The 14413-nt window shown below is 44.2% G+C and overlaps 1 protein-coding gene across 5 annotated transcripts in view; it reads left to right on the top strand.

Moving 5' to 3' along the window:
• The window catches only part of EXTL3 (exostosin like glycosyltransferase 3), a 119020-nt gene extending 105707 nt beyond the window's left edge, over window positions 1–13313 (top strand). For 4 of the 5 annotated variants that reach the window (XM_070415520.1, XM_070415521.1, XM_070415519.1 and 1 more), the window contains 2 exons: window positions 3355–3483; window positions 10222–13313. In XM_070415520.1, coding sequence (XP_070271621.1) covers window positions 3355–3483; window positions 10222–10431 — 339 coding nt within the window. In that variant the 3' untranslated portion in view covers window positions 10432–13313. Of the gene's footprint in view, window positions 1–3354; window positions 3484–10221 lie in introns of those variants that run through there. The other variant, XM_070415523.1, reaches the window with a different exon arrangement.
• The last annotated feature ends 1100 nt before the right edge of the window (window positions 13314–14413 follow it).

Raw genomic sequence — 14413 nt, 5'->3', positions numbered from 1 at the left:
GTATCTATGAGTCAGTTTGTGTTTTGTTTGTTTGTTTATTTTGTTTTTTAGATTCCACTTATAAGTGAAATCCTATGGTGTTTGTCTTTCTTTGCCTGACTTATTTCACTTAGCATAATTCCCTCTATTGAAGCAATCAAGTTTTTTTTTTTAATAATATATTTTATTGATTTTTTTACAGAGAGGAAGGGAGAGAGATAGAGAGTTAGAAACATGGATGAGAGAGAAACATTGATCAGCTGCCTCCTGCACACCTCCCACTGGGGATGTGCCCGCAACCAAGGTACATGCCCTTGACTGGAATCGAACCTGGGACCCTTCAGTCCGCAGGCCGATGCTCTATCCACTGAGCCAAACCAGTCACGGCGCAATTAAGTTTTTTTATTGTAAGTGCCTATCAATAGAAATTTTGAACCTGTACCTCACAAATATGTATATTTATTTATGAGTTATATTTATAAATGTGTACTATCATACTTATAGAAATTTTTGTAAGGTTGAGATAAAGATGAAATAGTTTCAAAGTATTCTCACTTAATTCTTAAATTTTCATGAAAGCAATGTGATTGAATATGCCTTACTGTTTTTGAAAATCTTGATTTGACACTATGTTATGGCAAGTCAGAGATCTATTTCTAAATTAAGCATATTTTTGATACTTGGTTTTAATCACTGTCCCTGGAAGAATACCTTATTGCTGGGCTTACAAGTCATGATACTCATCAACCAATTTGGTGGCTTGTTGCTGAAATTGACTAGAATTTCCATCTTCCATGTCGCCATTCAGTTTTTTTAGCAAACCAATGAGGTGTTACATTATTATATTTAAGAGTAGTTTCCAACTTCATTTCAACTTTTTGTTCAGGAGATTTTTAAACAAGTTACAGAAGTTTTTTGTGTGTGTTTTTAAAATGTATACATCTGAAAATTTTTGTAGATTTTCGTAAGTTATTTTTGGCATTAAAATTAGATAATTGTGAAAATACTGCTAAGCAAGTGTTTTCATAATGGTTTCTCTGTTTTTTAAAGGCAGTTCTTGTTATAATTTCACCTTTCTCTTAATGATATGGGTTGTGGTTAATATACATTTTCTTATCAGCATATAATGGCAGCCACTGGCATTTAAGGGTCAACATATCTTAATTACCTGCCTTTTTCTAAAAGAAAAATGTATAATTCATCTTTTTTTTTTCAAAAATATATTTTTATTGATTTCGGAGGGAGAGGGAAAGATAGAAACATCAGTGAGAGAGAACCATTGATCGGCTGCCTCCTGCATGCCCCCTAGTGGGGCTCGAGCCCACAACCCGGCATGTGCCCTTGATCAGAATCGAATCCGGTACCCTTCAGTCCTCAGGCCGATGCTCTATCCACCGAGCCAAACCAGCTAGGGCTCATCTTTTAAGTTCACCATCTCTTAAGTACTTTGCCACCAAACCAGCAAACCACTGTATGCTATAAAAATTGTGTGATCAGTTTTTCATTACATAGATTCCATATTAAGGTAATAAAATACATAAATCAGTTTTATTGAGCACCTTACCTCTTTATTCATTACCACCATATTGCAATACCTCACAGTTAACATGTACCCTGTTTTATAGCATTTGCCCATTTCTGTAGTGTAAATATTCTTACTATGGCTGATTTCAGGTTATCGACATAATCACTAAACATGGAGTTGGGAAGAAATGTGGATTTGCACATCATTGTATAGTATTTTCACCATATAAATATGATAGACATTGACAACCTCAAGATAAAAGTGAAATTTAGTTAATGATAGTAAAATATAACATTTTTTTAATTAAGTGATGAGCTTTAGGTTTTTATTTTTTATTATAGTTGTTTAAGTTTATACAATTATATTTTTAATAATAGCTATTTTTTCATAACAAGTTCACAAAATTTCTAAATAGTCTCACAACATTTCTGAAAACTTAGCAGTCAGCATTCATGAGCAGGCGTGAGCCAGCTTCGGCACACCATTCTGTGGGCTTTGCAGGACATTTCAGAACTTAGGCTTTTGGTCTGAGTGAGATGGGAAGCCATTGAGGGGTTTAGAGCAGCGATTTTCAACCTTTTTGTTGATCTGTCAAAAAATAGGTATAATTTTGATTAATTTACACTGATGGCTATTGTTGTGTTGGTTGGTGTCAATTTTTTATTCGACAGTCTAAGGGAAAAGAGGTAAGTGTCCCTGACTAAATAGTCAGGTATTGCATGTTTTAAAATGCTTGTGGCACACCGGTTGAAAATCACTGGTTTAGCGTGACATGTTAAGTTGGACTTTTAACATGATCACTCTGCTGTGCTGAGAATGGATTGTAGGGAAGAAAATATGGCATCAGAGAGACCATTTAGTTTTTATTATTTTAAAATATATTTTTATTGATTTCAGAAAGGAAGGGAGAGAGGGAGAGAGATAGAAACATCAATGATGAGAGAGAATCATTGATTGAGCCTGCAACCTGGGCATATGGCCTGACCAGGAATCGAACCATGACCTCCTGGTTCATAGGTCAAGGCTCAACCACTGAGCCGTGCCAGGCAGGCCCAGCAGGGAGACCATTAAGACAATATGAGTAATCCAGCCAAGAAATGATGGTGGCTTGGAGCAGGGAGGCCAGTGGCAGTGGTGAGAAGTGATCAGATTCTAGACTTTGTATTGTGAGGCACTGAGGGATTGGATATTTCATGGCTCAATGACTTACTGAGAAGTCTGAGAAGATAACCAGGCTTTTGTTGTCAGAGAGAATGTTGTTCAACTGAACCAGTGTCTGACCTGATTTGACAAATTTTTAGATTGTTGTAAAATCACTGAGGTACTAAGGAAATTAAATGAAATTGCGATTCTCTAAGGGGGTGATAATGGCAATTTGGAAGGGGTCGTTATTCAGTGCAGAAGATCTGCCTTGCAGGATGCTAAGCCACCCTGGCCCCAACTCCTTAAATGCCAGTGATGGCTACCTCTTTTCTCCCACTTCCTAACAGCCCCTAGATCCACACTTTTGTGGTTGTTAATCCTCACTGGAGAATATATTTTCCCATTGATTTTTCAGAGAGTGGATGAGAGGAGGGAGGGGGGATAGATAGATAAAGAGAGAGAGAAACATTGATGTGAGAGAGACACATTGCTTGGTTTCCTCCTGCATGCGCCCTGACTGGGCTGGGATCGAACCTGCAACCCAAGTACATGCCCTTGATCAGGAAATCAAACTCTTGACCCTTTGGTGCATAGGCTGACACTCCAACAACTTAGTCACACTGGCCAGGGCATCCGCTCATATTTTTGGGGAAAGCCAAAGAAGTATGGCCTCTAACAGAGTGTGATTCTTTTTCTTTCCCTGACAGTACTATGCCTACCTGTATTCTTACGTGATGCCCCAGGCCATCCGAGATATGGTGGACGAATACATCAACTGTGAGGACATTGCCATGAACTTCCTTGTCTCCCACATCACTCGGAAACCCCCCATCAAGGTGAGGCTTCCACTTCTGATGGGTCTGGGGTGCATGAATACTGAATTCACTTAGTTTGCAGTAGTGCGGCATGTAACCCTACCTCAGAGTCCTTATCTGTAAAATGGGGATAATGATACCATCAACCAAAAAGGATTGTCTGAAGGTTAAATTAGTTGTTAATTCAGTGGCTCTTCACTCTTAAGGGTAAAATAGATAGAACTCAGAGGATTTGGAATTTGGTTGGGAAAAATGTTACATCTTTAAGTTTTACTGATCTCTAACTGGAATTTTTATCAGTTACGGAACAGGCTACAATTCATAAGCGCCTTTGCAGTAATTGTGGTTTGTCACCAGTAGTACTCAGACATTTTCATATCACATTTGCTGTTGCATCTCAAAGTGCCACTTGTGGTCATCACTGCTATTACCAAATGCATTTAGATCTAGAAAAGAACACATATATTACTGTATTTCAGTATAACTTGTTTCCTTTGTAATCGCATGTAGTTAATAGTATGCATTTCAAAACATTCTGAGGTGGAGTCCACAGGTTTCCCCAGATTGCCAAGTCAGAGTGGAGGGGACTCCTGTGGCACAAAAATTTAAGAATGTCTGGGTTAAATTATGTAAAGCTCTAAGAATAATGCCTGGCACATAAGTAATTGCTAAAAAAGTTATTTAGTTTAAAACAAGAACAAAAGTGCCGTCAGAATTCTAGAAATTTGAGTTTTGTTTTTATCTTTGAGTTGCTGAATAGATTTGATCAGAGTATCCCAATTTCATGCTCAGCGCATAGAAAGACCATTTCCATCACCCTTTCTGTCATCACTGCAGGTTCAGATGAGTGAGAGCTCTCCTGGTGAGGGCTAGGGGAGGCCTGGTAAGGGCCTTCATAGTGATTAATGCTAGAGAATCTGTGTGTCAATTCAAATGAGCAGTATTTATGACTGTGCTCTGTCAGTATTCATGCCGTAGCCTGATGTCCTTAGAAACATTGCTTAAGGCCTTATTTTATTATTGTTTAAAAGGCATATTATTTAATATTACAAAATAATAAGTTATCTTTATGGATATCATTACTGCCATGAGTATATAATATTTTATTCTTACATATTGAAGGTAAGTTTTATATAAATAACCAGCAGTCTGTACTAATAACGATAAATCGTATCTTTGATGGGAAGCATTGTGATAATCAAAGGACATTGGATCCATGCAACAAAGGGTAACAAGTGGGGGCTAGGTGGAGGTGGACAAAGGGGGGTAGAAAGAGGGGACATTTTAATACTGTCAACAATAAAAAAAAGTTTATGTAAAACAACAACACAAAAGAGAGATAGAAAAGCATTTGGGGGCCTTCTGCATCCATTTATACCTAGCAAGCCCTTTTCCAAGTATGGCTCAGGGTTATAACTTTAACTCCTGATAACCCCATAGTTTCTTCTATCCTAGTGCCTTCTGCTAGCAGTGGTTCTCAACCTTCTGGCCCTTTAAATACAGTTCCTCATGTTGTGACCCAACCATAAAATTATTTTCGTTGCTACTTCATAACTGTAATGTTGCTACTGTTATAAATCGTAATGTAAATATCTGATATGCAGGATGGTCTTAGGCGACCCCTGTGAAAGGGGTCGTGACCCACAGGTTGAGAACCACTGTGCTAAAGCCTCACAAAAGAATAATTAGCAAAATAATGCATCCAATTGTGTGGGTTTTTTAGAAATTGAGACATAATAGTCACAGTTATTTTCATAAAAGTAGTATGTTTGCCAGGTACAGTGATAGATCTGATATAAAACAGTGAAAAGCATACTTCTTTGCAAACTTTATGGTTTGGGAGACAAGACCTTAGAAAGAAGTTAATGATTGATGAAATTTTCTATTCCTTCTTCTTTCTTATGTGGCCAGGGTCTGGGCTTCAGCCAAGATGTGTGCTTCCATTTATACCTCCCTCATAGGTCAGAGACAGGCATGATAGTCAGGCTCTGAGTGATTAGGTGTCACCTGAAACTCTTACAGACATGATGAATTTTTCACCTTCATCAAAGTGTGTTTGTCTATATTATTAGACTAATTAAACACTGGCCTAATCTCTTCAGTGTAGAGAATGAGCGGGAAATAATTTGCACATGGTATACATGCCTCTTACCAAGTGAAAACTTAAGAAGTAATTATTCTTTGTGAATTTTCTCAGTCTAATGGGAATATAAGAGGAATTCAATTCAAGATCAGGGTGAACTTTTTAAAATCAAAGGCCCAATAAATTAAGAATGCCTTCAAATTTTGAGTTAATTTCTTCAAATTCTGAGTCCAGTTATGCACTTTATAGTATAGAACCAGTTAGCACTATTTTTATTAACTTACCTACTTTCAATAGCATCAGGTGTATGTACTATTTTGTATTCTAAAATAGTAATTTCTTTTTGTATTAAATGCTTCAAAATTACACTGTTGAACTGTTCTCTCCCTTGTTAAAATTAGAAAGGTTGGCCCAAGCCAGTTTGGCTCAGTAGTTAGAGTGTTGACCCACAGACTGAAGGGTCCTGGGTTCAATTCCAGTCAAGGGCACGTACCTTGGTTGCAGGTTCCTCAGCCCTGGTTGGGGTGTGTGCAGGAGGCAACCAATCGACGTGTCTCTCTCACATCAATGTTTCTCTCCCTCCCCTCCCACTCTCTCTCTAAAAAATCAGTGGAAAAATATCCTTGGTTGAGAATTAATGAAAAAACCACACAAAAAAAAACAAACAAAAAAATTAGAAAGGTTGGTTGGTTTTATGATTAGCAGTGTTCTTTTAATAATGTTAATATCTTAACGATACTGACTAAAGAACAGGGAGTTAATGTTCTTAGAGCAATTGCTGCTTTGAATATTGTAATGTTACATTTTCCAGGAGGAAAAAGATCTAGACTATAAATAGGCTTTATGCAGAATAAGGATTTGGGGGGTAAGATTAATGATGTTTAGGTACAAACTTAGAATGAGTAGTAAATAAGCCATAGAGACCTAATGCGCGTTATAACGGCTATGGGCAATACCATTATATTGCTGCATCGGCAATCATATTGCAAGCCGAGGATCGCTGGCAACACCAGAACTGAGGGGGCAGGGAACAAGCTGTTCCCCAAGCCTTCTGAGAGGATAGACACCTTGACTTCAGACTTGTAGCATCCAGGACTGTGAGAGGATAAATGTTTGTTTCTAAGTCTCTACGTTTGTGGTCATTTGTTTTAGCGGCCCTAAGACACTAATACAGTCACTATCATGCCTTCAGTGGTGCTCACACCATTGTTTTCCTTTATGCTTTTGTCACCTAAGCATCCATCCCTAAACACTGTGGCTTACTTGTAGGATAAACCTTTTTGTGTAAAGTAGATTTAGATTTACAGACAGTTGTGAAGCTAGTACAGAATTCCCACCTACTCCATGCAGTTACCTTGTTATTAGCATCTTATATCAGTGTGGTCCACTGGTCCCAGTGAAGGAACCGGTATTGATACACCATATTACTCGTCTGTCCTTTATTTGGATTTCCTTAGTTTTTGCTAGAATGATAATGTAGTAGAATAATGTAAAGTGTAACCGAGAGCATATGTGAGCAACTGTGTGCCCTAAACTCTCAGTTCCCACATTCTTGGACTACATTCCATGGTTCTCTGGGGTAGAAAGCCTGACGAGAGCACGAGGAGCTGACTCTACGTAACTAGCCCACACCTACGGCGCAGGCCACACTCGGGAATGAGGCCAGACAAGTTACACCTGCTCCCCCAGTGAAGCCCGTAGAGAGGCTCTGGACTGGCAGGGACTACTGGACCATGGAGAGTCTGCAGCAGACATACGCACCCCGGGCTGATCGATTCCCTACAGTTCCCTTAGCCACATTCCCACTAACTGGAGAGGTTAGAGGAGCAACCCAGGAGATGCCTTTAAGCCAATGCTTGGTCATTGGTCAACAGGGTTATGTACAAAACGAGTTCCACAGGTGAGCTTGACCAGAACCGGGCATAGCAGGTGAAAGATTCCAAGGCCCCCTTAGAGCCCAGCACAGAGGGTGGGAGGGGGAGATACGTGTGTTCTGCTGTGGGCACAGTGGCAAGTTCTGTTCTGCTGTCCTGGCCCGATTGGTACAGGTCCTACCAGCTTTCTGGGTCTGCCCTCTGGTGGCCCTGAGCTTTCACTTCTGAACCTAAACTTCCCAGCCTCAAGCATACACAGAGCAGGACTGCTGGAGGCAGAGGGCTCTCTGAGGAGGTGAGTGGGCAGTCATCATGAGAATGGGAGGGTCCTCCACACCCCTTCCCTGGGGTGGGGCAGGTAAAGAGCACGCTGGGTCCCAGGGGCAGAGTGCAGCTCCGAGCAGGAAGGAGTGCAGCTGGGAGAAGGGGAGGAAGTCAGTGGCTTTCTTCTGTTCCAGGATCACTTTGCCATTTTAAATTTTAAATAAATGGAATCATACAGTGTCACTTCTCCATGTCTCTTCATCTTGCTTTCATATTTTTAAAGCGTTTTGCCAGTATTTTCCATATATTCCATATAATAATTTTAGTATACTTTTCATCACTAACATTTTCTTCATGCCCATCAATTGAGTTTGATTTAACTCAATATACTTTTCATTTCTGTTGTTCTATTTGGTTCCTTTTCATATTTGGTTCCTTTTCATACCTGTTAGGACTTTTTTGATAGTCCCTGTTTCTTCCATTAAACTTTGAGAAATCTTTCAAAATTGCATCATAATATTATACACATTTATTGTTACAGTCACTCTGATAATCCTGCTATTTTGCAGTGTTTTGGGATCTGATTCTGTTGTTTGTTTCTTCCTTATGTGGCTCATTTCCATTCTTGTGACTTTTTTTCTTGTTAATCCTCACCCAAGAATATTTTTCCATTGATTTTTAGAGGGTGGAAGGGTAGGGGAGAGACAGAGAAACATCAATGAGAGAGGGGGAGAGAGAGAGAAAGAGAGACAGACAGACATCGATTGGTTACCTTCTGCACACGCCCAGACAGGGCCAGGGATTGAGCTTGCAACCGAGGTACAAGCCCTTGACCAGGAATCGAACCTGAGACCCACCCTTCAGTCCACAGGCTGACGCTCTATCCACTGAGCCAAACCGGTTAGGGCTTTGTGACTTTGCTGTTAATTCTCACATGGGGATATGTTTTCCATTGCTTTTCAGAGAGAGTGGGGGACGGGGAGAGAAACATCGATGTGAGAGAGACACATCAACTGGTTGCTTCTCGCATGTGCCCCAACTGGGAGTGAACCACAACCCAGGTACATGCCCTTAACCTGGAATCAAACCCGATGCTTGGGCTGGTGCTCTAGTCACTGGGCCACACCAGCTAGGGCACAGTTTGTGACTTTTGATTGTGAGGTTATATTCTTTAGGATTTTACCTGTGTCTCTTTGATGTCTAAGTTTGCACCTGAGAGGATTTGCATTTCCTTCTCCTGCATCCCTCAGGTCTACTTGAGACCTGTTTAAGCTAAGTGAGCATCTTGGGACTGTTTAGGACACACAGCAACATACATTCCAGCCTCAGGTGTGTGAGGGCCAGCGTGTGCTTAAAAGTGGTCAGAAGTGCTGTTCCTTCTCCACTTAGAGCTGAGACTGAGCAGAAAACGTTTCCTTCCTGTCGCTCTCTGCGGGCTGCCTCTATCCCACGCAGCGTCTGGTACAGCGGGTCCCAGTGCTTCACACAGTCTCCTGTCTGACTTCACACTCTTGCCTCCCGAGTCTGATAAAGACCCCACGCTCCTGGCTGCCTCACTACATTCAGGCCTTTCCATTCTTTTGGCCTCTGAGGATTTTATTTTTCATTACAAGCTCAGACATATATTTAAAGAGATGGTTTACATATATCTTACCCTGTTTTTTTCCCGCCAGGTATTCTGTGCTGAGGGGTTTTATGTTATGTGGTCGGCCACATTGTTGATAGTGAAGCTGTTACATTATTCTCCATACTTTCCTAATTGCCTGAAGTTTCCTAATAATAACTACTAAACTGTAATATGACTACTTTCCCATGTCTTTTTCCCTCCCCTTTATTTCTTTTTTTTTAAAAAAATCCTCACCCAAGGAGTGAGGATATTTTTTCCCATTAATTTTTAGAGAGAGTGGAAGGGAAGGGGGAGGGGGAGAGAGCAAGAGAGAGAAACACCGATGTGTTAGAGACACAATGATTCGTTGCCTCCTGCTTGCACCCTGACTGGGGCTGGGGATTGAACCTGCAACCGAGGTACATGCCTTTGACCAGGAATCGAACCCTTTCAGTTTGTGGGCTGATGCTCTGACCACTGGGAAAAACTGACCAGGGTCCCATGTCTTTTGTAATTTTCTTAAAAACTTTTTATGGTTGTGTAGTATTTTATAATTATTTAACTAGTCCCCTTTTGATGGGTCATTTTCCAGTATTTTGCTATTAAAGATATTGAGAAACAACTTTATACCTACATTTTTCTGGGCAGCCAAGAAGAATACTAGCAGCAGTTACTAAACAGGTAACACTGACCATTTTAAAGCTCCTGATACCTGTTAATTACAGGCCGTTGGGAAGAGCCGCTTTACGTGTTGTAGCCACGTGTGTGGCAGGCGGCAGCCAGGGCACTGGCCCTGATTCCCTCCGAGCGCATGTGGCTGTCTGAGGCCGTGTCTTCCCTGTGGACGTGGACGCATCGGGTTGGTTAAGCTGTGGGGTTTCTCAGCGTTGGCACCTGTGATCCTCACTGTGCTCCTTCTTCCCTGTTCCAAGGTGACCTCACGGTGGACTTTCCGATGCCCAGGATGCCCCCAGGCCCTGTCCCACGATGATTCCCACTTTCACGAGCGGCACAGATGCATCAACTTCTTTGTCAAGGTGTACGGCTACATGCCCCTGCTGTACACGCAGTTCAGGGTGGACTCTGTGCTCTTCAAGACCCGCCTGCCCCACGACAAGACCAAGTGCTTCAAGTTCATCTAGGGGCCTTGCAGGTTTGGGGAGAGGATGCGCAGAGTGAGGGAGGTGGCTCCTGGACGTGGAAGGACCCCAGGCACATCCACGGGGTGGGTGGCCAGACCCTCTGCTGGGGGAGGCGGCGGGAAGAGTGGAAAGGAAAGAGTTGCCTTTCTCTTGAAGCTGCCACGCTGGGCCTGGAACCCGGACAGAGGACACTGGGACTCCCTGCACAGGGCACTGACTGATAGCTTACACTGAGGACATGGGGGCTCTGGAGAGTCACTCACACAGGTCATAAGCCCAGTACAGCTGGTTTGTGGTTTTTAAATCCAGTAACAACTATTAATATTATTTAAAAAGAAAGTGTTTCAGATTTGCCATTTGAGGCTTATTTATATATATGTGTGTGTATATATACATATGTATGTGTATGTATATATATTGCACACATACTCACATGCATATACATATATATATTTGGGGGGAATTTGAAATTTCTGCCTGTCTCACAAAGTGAGGGACCCACCAAGGCTCCTGATGTTCTCTCTTTTGGTGGAGATGGATCCTGGCCTTAGGGATCTGGCTCATCCTTAAAGATCATCTCCATTCTCCCCAGAGGATGTGCAGAAACAAAAAAAGGGCCGGCTGGCCCTCTTATGGGGCCCGGGATGAGATAAGACCTGTCGGTTTGTTCCTTCTCCCTTTGCACTGCCAACGGCGCTCCGTGACTCCTGTCTCCTCTCCCTTGAGTCCCTGGGGAGGGCGGACCTGCATCTCGGGGACAGTTGAGCTTCCTTGTGCTGGATCACTGGTGTGTGTAGAGTCCCGATGAGGTCATGCTGTCCCAGGACTGTCCCTGCTTTTTCCTTCTCTTCCATGTTGGAACCAGAGGAAGGAGGAAGGGGACCCCCAAGGCAGCACTTCCAAGTGGCTCTTTTGTCTGCCCCCCTTTTATAAATGTGTTTTGGCTTCAGGCTTTCCTGAGGGTTGTCTCCTGTGTAAGAGAACAGAACTGGCGGGCTGCCCTCCCAGGTGTGGTCTGAAGTGGTTTGCAGGTGGGCCTTCTCTCTGTGACTTGGAATAAGCAAGCATCCTTTGTGGCCCCCCACCCGGCTGGCCGGTGAGTCTTACGCAAGGCAGCTGCCTTGGGATAAATACCTGGGTGAAATTCACCTTCCCCTCCACCGTATGTTACCTGTAGTTTTTGGATCCCTAATGCCTGGTTGTTCCAGAACACCCCGAGGTTTGGTATGTGCCAGAACAATGGGAGGATCTAACACCCTTTCCTTGACTTCTGACTGAAATATCATAGGCATTTTCACCCACATTGTCACTTTCCTTGGGTTTAAATTTCTATTCGCTGGGCTGAGATAGGAAAAGCTCATTTTTCTTTTGTGGTGACGGCAGTAGGATAAGCAAAGAGGGTGTTAATGGCATTTGGCAGGGATTCAGCCCATGCCTTTGGCCCTTTTTCTGGACCCCACTTCCTTCCAGTGAAGTTGAGTGTAGCTGGTTTTCTGCACCTGAACAAAAGCTCAGGTCTGTCCTGGTCATGCACATGCCTTAAACCGGTCCGTCTTCCCCAGACCTTGACACCTGTGCTTCTATTTCTTGGGGGCACATTCTCCTGTGACCTGCCTGTACCAGTGGGTTCTCTTCACGTATCATTTTGAAGCCAGGCTCTGTCCTGTAGATACACCCGACCGTAGGGCTAGCTTGACCTAAGTGGCCTCTCCGCGGGCAAGCAGGACCAGGGCTGCTCCCAGGGCGGGTGGTGTCCTCCAGGTCCGCAGCGGCATCTTCTCGTGGCCCTCCTGCCGAGGCAGCTGCCTAGGAGATTGAGTTACACTGCTCAGCAACCCAGCAAAGGGTCCAGACTCCCAGCATCCTAACTTTCTAGCGTCCTTTCCTTGACTTCTGACTGTATTCTTTTTAGCAGTAGCCTTCTTCCCTCGGGAAGCCAAAGAGTGTGGTGTGTCGAGCTATGTATGTGGCTGCTATTTTTATCTTGTTTATTTCAATGTGAGGAACTAATATACTGCCCTTCAGTGGGACGTGGTGGGAAACGAGCAGTCTGTGTTAGGATCCCCTCCAGAGGAGCCAGATCGTTGGGTCCCTGAAGGCTGTTGGTGGATCCAGGAGTAGCCGAACGGGCTGAGATCATGGAGAACGTCAGCGTGTGCTGTAGGCAAGGTTGTGATGCCACAGCTTCAAACAAGGATGCTCTATTGGGACCTGGATGGACACTGACATGAAGGACCCCACAGCAGGCTCTGGTGGACACTAAGAAAACAGCCGTGTTGTTAGACACTCCTCAGCAGCAAGCAGCAGGGCAGGCGGATCTTCTGGATTGTGGGTCAGGTGCTGGGTTTTGCCATGTGGCTTGCGGGGGAGGGGGCGCGCTCTGTGCTTAGGCCTTTGGTGCTGATCGTTACCTTGGGAAGCCCGATGTCACCTACACCACCTGTGACTCACCTGGAACACGGAACAGCTCTGAAGATCCATGTGGGTTTCCTTGGCTGTTGAAGGGAACACCCAGGGCCCAGGACATCTTGCTCTCCAGGTAGCGGTTTGCTCTTCTCCGTGAGGGGAATCCCGAGTGAGGGCCTCCCAAGGTGCTCGGCAGCCGTTCTACACTGGGCACCTCTGGCCAGGCTGTCGGCTGTGGGCGCACTTCCAGCCGGGGGCCTGTGCACAGGGCTGAGGGCCCATCTGTGCGGGAGGGTAACCCCTTCAGTAGTTGCCTGCCTCTGTGCTCACAAGCTCCTGGTTTGAGATGATGACACTTAGAAGGGGGAGCTCTCTGATATCCATGCCATGTCTATCCGCCCACCCTTTCTAGTCATGAGCACAATGGTCTGACATGGGATTTTTGTAAAAAAATAAATAAAATACATGGAGACTAACTCAAGCAGCGTGGTGGTCTTTTGTGGTTTCCTCTGCAAGGACAGAGAGTGACCTGAGAAAAGGTGCCTGCTGGTTCCAGGGCGCCACCAGAGCACAGCCTGGAGCAGCCTGCATGCCTAAACCCAGGTGATGCTGCACACAGGCACGGACCCAGCTGCCTGGCCTGCTTCTGTGATTACTCAGTCAGTCAGAGAGGAATCCAGGTGTCATTTAACTGGTGTGAGTGGGATGTGGGATGGCATGTGGCATATATGCCACCTTTAATTTTTCATGGTAATTTTAAAACGTGTGGCCCCGACCGGTTTGGCTCAGTGGATGGAGCGTCGGCCTGCGGACCGAAAGGTCCCAGGTTCGATTCCAGTCAAGGGCATGTACCTGGGTTGCGGGCACATCCCCAGTAGGGAGTGTGCAGGAGGCAGCTGATCGATGTTTCTCTCTCGTCAATGTTTCTATCTCTCTATCCCTCTCTGTAAAAAATCAGTAACATATATATAAAAAATAAATAAATAAATAGAACGTGTGGATGTGGCGAGTGCAGGGGAGCTTGTGTGTGCGTGTTCCAATGCACAGAGGACAGGGCTGGCCTGGAGTGGCCTGGGTTGGTCTAGAGGTCGCTTTGTTGAGAGGAGTCACTGAAAGTACCTACGTCTAGTTGGTGCTTCTCAACTGTCAGAGCCCAGTCCTTTGGTGTCTGGCTCCGACTGCTGCTTGGCTATGCGATCAAAGCCATCCTCGGAGAGAGCGTGAAATCGGAAAGAAGACAGGAAACTGGGGCAAGCTGAGTTGGGGGGGCTCCTGTCCTAGGCTCTGTGGTTGGGAGTTTGGGTCACACGGACAATCCTAAGTGTGTGGGACCCAAAAGTCTGATACCTGCAAGTAGTGTTGACAATCGATCAGGTAGGTTTGCGCAGGTGAGGCGGGTAGGTGTGTCATATAGGGTGGGGATGCCTACTTGGGTCTGGAGTTTTGACTGCCATGTTCCTATTCTTCCAACTGTCCATCTTGTCGTAATTTGTCCTGGGACCAGAGAGCCTTGAGGAAGTTGCACGAGGCTCTAGAAATGGGCGTTTTACTGAACACGGGCTCCTGACAGTTCCTG

The sequence above is a fragment of the Myotis yumanensis genome, unplaced genomic scaffold (assembly GCF_028538775.1).
Source record: "Myotis yumanensis isolate MYYU_CA2020_CCGP unplaced genomic scaffold, mMyoYum1.0.hap1 SCAF_5, whole genome shotgun sequence".
Classification (NCBI taxonomy): Eukaryota; Metazoa; Chordata; class Mammalia; order Chiroptera; family Vespertilionidae; genus Myotis; species Myotis yumanensis.
Note: the sequence above shows the minus strand (reverse complement) of the source record. Positions and strands in the feature narration are given on the sequence as shown.